At 39.4% G+C, this 4,893-nt stretch overlaps 1 protein-coding gene across 1 annotated transcript; it reads right to left on the bottom strand.

The window, feature by feature from the left end:
- Window positions 1–2,860: 2,860 nt before the first annotated feature.
- cabp5a (calcium binding protein 5a) lies at window positions 2,861–4,893 on the bottom strand. Its single transcript, XM_070852037.1, has 7 exons — window positions 4,759–4,893; window positions 4,311–4,360; window positions 4,001–4,031; window positions 3,657–3,800; window positions 3,423–3,532; window positions 3,178–3,325; window positions 2,861–3,053 (listed from the first exon to the last, which is right to left on the bottom strand). The coding sequence occupies exons 1-7, from the start codon at window positions 4,799–4,801 to the stop codon at window positions 3,025–3,027; spliced, it is 555 nt and encodes a 184-aa protein (XP_070708138.1). The 5' UTR covers window positions 4,802–4,893; the 3' UTR covers window positions 2,861–3,024.

Raw genomic sequence — 4,893 nt, 5'->3', positions numbered from 1 at the left:
ACGGAGAAGCTACCGCGAGACTACAGGAGCACATGAAGATTGTCCCTCTCCGGCTTCCGTTTCTTCGTGCATTTTGATTGGTCAGTGGAAATTAGTGGCTACAAATCATTACGGCCCTTTGAATAGAAATGTGTGACTGCTTCTCTCCAATTCAAATACTCCTATTCTTGTGGAGGATAAACATACATTAAACCGAACATTAACTTAGAAATGGTGCAACTAATCTGCATGATCTGCATAATAATTAAAATGACAAAACTTTGAGAGACAATGTGTTCATATTTGAGCATTTGATATGGAGCAGGGACAACAGAGAGACTGGCTACAGAGACGTTGTAAACAGAACTTGAGAGGATGGATTTAATCAGATAAAGCTGTAGCAACTTGCTGAGTTTTTATTTGTAATCTGGCTGTCAGTGACGCACAGACACACAACATTTCCTTATCCCCTCAACAGATGTGCCCTGACACAATCTTTGTCACTCCTAGTGTATTAGTGCCAATAAACACTTTGATAATAGCTTTTTAATTTTAAACACTCTTGAGCATCCCACAGTGGCAAAATAATCTAAAATTTTTTACATTTGGATTAGTGAAAGTAAAGATTATATAGCTGTTGACATCACGTAACACTGCGTATATATAATGTTATAAAACAAATTTAGAGATTAACTTGAACAGGAAAAGACTAGATGACTTTGATAAGCTGTATTAAGTCTCACAGGACAGGTGGTCGGGTAGTAGATACCCAGGGTGCATCCACCTCTTCTCAGAAAGATTATCAGGACTGGAATAAACAAATGAAATCCTCACACGAAAACAGAGCAGAAAGTTATCAATGTTGAGAGATGATTGCAAATGGTTAAAACTGCAGTTTTCATTAAGTGCACGACAGCAAGCTGCTGGGCCGAGTGGCTACCTCGGAATTAGTTCAGAGAGTGACCGAGGGAGAGTGAGATTATAGTGGATTAATGCAATAAAGGTCGATGCTTGATGTTAGAGGGATCAGGGGAGGATCAGGGCAAAGGCCGGGCAGAGAGCATTACATCATCTTATGATCAACCTCCACACCCCTCACTTCTAATAGGACCCCCTCTTCTCGCACCCACACTTACACTGACTTTATAAAAGCAATGAAATAATGTTAATGCTTCCTAAATAACTCTTTCTCACTCTGACTGCCCATCCACACGAAAGAGCATTTATTTGCAGCACACAAACTGAAAATGTGTTAATTAAATGTCCATTAGGCATATTGGCACATTTTGGCTATCGCTGGTATCCAATCTGCGGAGTGCCACCAACAGTTGCGTGTTTAGTTATTGGGTCTGTGAACAGCTTCACTTTTGTTAATTGGTACTATAAGCCCTCGTGCCCCATCTGTGCCTCCATTTGAAGTTCTGTCCGAGTTTGTCATGCAACAACATCTGTGTGGCTTACCCTGAGGGTGCACTGTGTCCTCGTCCACATCTCTAAATTCCCTCAACACAGGTGTTTAATCTGAGCCGTGTCAGACGTCTTTAGGTCACATGTCTTTGCATCGAGGTGGGAAGTGAAATCTGTGGAGCTTTTGGTGCGAATTAGAGGCAGTTTTTGTATCTTTATTGCTGTATTGAAAGGTAAAATGTGCACAAGCTGCCTTTTCAGTTTAGATGATAACAGTGCATGAGTGGAAATAATACTCTTAAACTCTTCCTCACTTTTTAGTTCAGTGTCTGAATATTTCCACGAACATTAACTGAGAATTGCCAGATTCAAAGAATCAGGCTGCGCTCTCTAAAAGGCTGAATTCTGGGGCAAATACATCATTTCCCTGTTTTTTTGGACTTAATACCTAGAAATCTGTTATGCATGAGTTATGATGTCACTATTTTGCAATGATGTTTTATGAGCAGCACTCTTATCAAATCAGTGGCATGTCCATTTTTGGTCATCCAATCTCTTTATCCTGATGTCTTTCCAAAGCTGGGGCACAGAGGTCAACATCTCTGTCCAAATAACTGCAGCATTGCTGATGTTTTTGGTGTCCAAATCCCTTCTTTGGTACATAATATCCATAGTAATTCATTACACAACCTGCGAGCTGCATATTATTAAATTGATCTATTATGGAAGTCATGCTGGGAATGTGTTCCACAGACGATGCGCTTCGACAAATTTTACATAACATGCAAATTGTCAACTCTCTTTGCTTTTTGTCGAACTTCTCAAATCCTAAAGCAGCTTTAGTCTCTCATCACACATGTGACAAAGGCAAAAGTCAAATTCATGTAGACTAATTTCTGGATAACACACAGCCAGTGTCCATGGCTCCCTTTCAGCTGTCACACAGGAATCATGTTGCATTGATATAAAACTCTTGTGCAAAGTTATGTACTCAGATAGATGTTTTATTTTGTATCTGGAAATATTTGTTAACATGATTTGAGTTGTTGGATTTTTGTTCATAAATGAATTTCGTAGCCCAACAAGTGACACATTACAACAAGCCCAGGCTAAATACTGTATATATACATATTCTGTACACAGTATTATCTTAACTACTAGTAAATACTTGCTAGGTTTATATGTAAGTTTACAGTATCACATTTGTCAGAGATAAGCATAGTGCAAATCTGTCAGAATAATTCAATAAAGAATGAATGTATTCCATTACCAATAAATACAGTTCAAAAATTCAACAAATCCAGCAAAACAATCCAAAATGGCTTCCTGTATTTATAATAAGTATCATCAAACAATATAATATAGTTCTTTTAATTTACACACTTTTTAATAACCTTTCATCTTGAAAAATGCGTCAGCACATGATTGTCTTTGCATAGCTGTAAAATTCTCGCTGAGAGTGATTCGATGTCGTTGGACTTTTCTTCACAGCATTTAATTAGAACGTTAACATTACGTGTTTGCTCTTGATATGTACAAGTTAATGTGTTGAAGAGATTCATAGAAAGACAGCGTTAGCATTAATTCATGTCTGCAGAGGTGCAAAGGTGCTTTTTTGATTGACGGTCTCGTCGACTGTCATTGATGGGACATCATTCTGACGAACTCTGCAGAGGAGAAGAAGAGTTCAGTTGGTTTACTGTGTAACTTCATTAATAAAATTGTTTTTTGGGGAAGGCAGTGAAGCTATTATTGGTGTTTATGTAACTGCTGCTGACAGACAGTTCGTACCTTCAAAGTCTACTGTGCCGTCACCGTTGTCATCTGCTTCTTTTACGATGGCATCTATCTCTCTCTTGTTCATGTGCTCTCCCATCAGCTTGGTCATGGCTGAGCGCAGCTCCTCTGTTGTGATCTCTCCATCTCCGTCCATGTCGAACTAACCACACAAACAAGACAGGATCAAATCAGGCATTGAAGCGACGGCAGAGCTGCTGATCTGAGTGTTTAGTTTAAGACAAGTGTTTGACTCTGACCTCTTTAAAGGCGTCTTTGAGCTCTTTCACTCCAATCATCCCAGCCGTTTCTGCCAGAAGCTTCGGGGCCATCAGCTCTACAAAGTCCTCAAAGTCCACTCTGCCACCAACTGGATGGAAAATTAAAGCAAAGATTCAGGAATTGAGACACATACATTGCTCTTTATTGGTTCATAACAATTTCCACAGTCAAAAAAGAACCATTGTTATATATTTGGTTCAGTAGGGACTCACGGTTCATGTTGATATTTTGACTCAGCTCGATCAGCTCCATCTCCGTGGGCATGTAGCCCATCGTCCTCATCAGATTCCCCAGGTCCTTACAGCTGATCAGCCCGTCCTTGTCTTTATCAAACTCATTGAATGCATCGCGGAGCTCTGTGGAGGGTGTGCAGCAGGACACATGGTCAGTGAATTTGTGCTCATTGGACAAGTGAGTGTGTAAAAGGTGTTGGGTAGATGATATATCTGTTAGGGTTGTGTGGGTCAAAGCTATGAGTTTAATCTGCATGAAAACATGAGAATCTGATGAAAACATGAGAATATGCAAAGATGTAGATGGTGAGAATTTAACTTACCATCAATCTCATCATCAGCCAGCTCTCTCTCCTGCACGAGACAAAAACAATTGGTTATTGTTTTATGAGCATTCATAACAAACACTGTGCCCTGTCATACAAAGCTACTGGAAAATACAAAAGCTGCTACAAAAAAAAAGTGACTTTTAGATTACTACTTGCAATAGTAAACAGCAGGCACAGTTTCTCTCTCTCTATCATTTTATCCTGTTACATTTTGGGTTATAATCCAATCAGCTGTCCCTGTCAGTTTCCAAACATGACCACAAACCCATCAAAAATAGGAAAGGGCCATTGCTGCTGTACTCACAATATTTTTTCCTCCTCGCAGGAAGATGCACGCTGCGCCCAAACTCATTTCTGCAAGCAGAAAAACAGAGTGTGACGTTTAGATATGAGAATCAATGAACTCATTAACAATTTGTGTTTGTCAGGGCCAAAAAGTCAAGATAAAGACAGAAAATGTTCTCTGTTTTCCCTCTGAGGGATTTCACACTTTTTCTGAGCTATGAGCGTGTGTGTGCGTTTGTGTGTCTGTATTTCCTGAGATTATGAAAACATTCCTCAAAATGGTGCAAATAATATTCTGAAAATTGACATTTTTACACCACAACTACAACAAAAACATAACTAAAAATACTAAATACTCCAGTTAAAACAACATTCAGCCAGTTTCAGTTCAGTTAAGGTAAAGGATCATTTCGTCATGAGCTAAATAATAAAATCTGAATTGTCACCGTCTGAGTATTTGGGCTCACCTTTCTCTGGTGATTTCAATTGTTCATCAGCCAAACGCATCATACACAACCGCTGAAGCTGAGACTCAGAGGCTGACTTGTGTAGTTCAGAAAGCCGCCTGCCTTCCCTATTTCCTCTTAATCTTCTTTACAGTG

Source organism: Pempheris klunzingeri, chromosome 20 (assembly GCF_042242105.1).
Source record: "Pempheris klunzingeri isolate RE-2024b chromosome 20, fPemKlu1.hap1, whole genome shotgun sequence".
Classification (NCBI taxonomy): domain Eukaryota; kingdom Metazoa; phylum Chordata; class Actinopteri; order Acropomatiformes; family Pempheridae; genus Pempheris; species Pempheris klunzingeri.
This window is presented reverse-complemented; position numbering and strand designations above follow the sequence as displayed.

Bases quoted from the DNA above. Each gene is read 5' to 3' on its own strand.
- cabp5a (XM_070852037.1), bottom strand. From the start codon at position 4,801: ATGATGCGTTTGGCTGATGAACAATTGAAATCACCAGAGAAAG. The intron at 3,801-4,000 runs GTAAGTTAAATT...CACCCTCCACAG, and splicing joins GGCTGATGATGAGATTGATG to AGCTCCGCGATGCATTCAAT. The intron at 3,326-3,422 runs GTCAGAGTCAAA...TTGTGTGGTTAG, and splicing joins TCAAAGACGCCTTTAAAGAG to TTCGACATGGACGGAGATGG.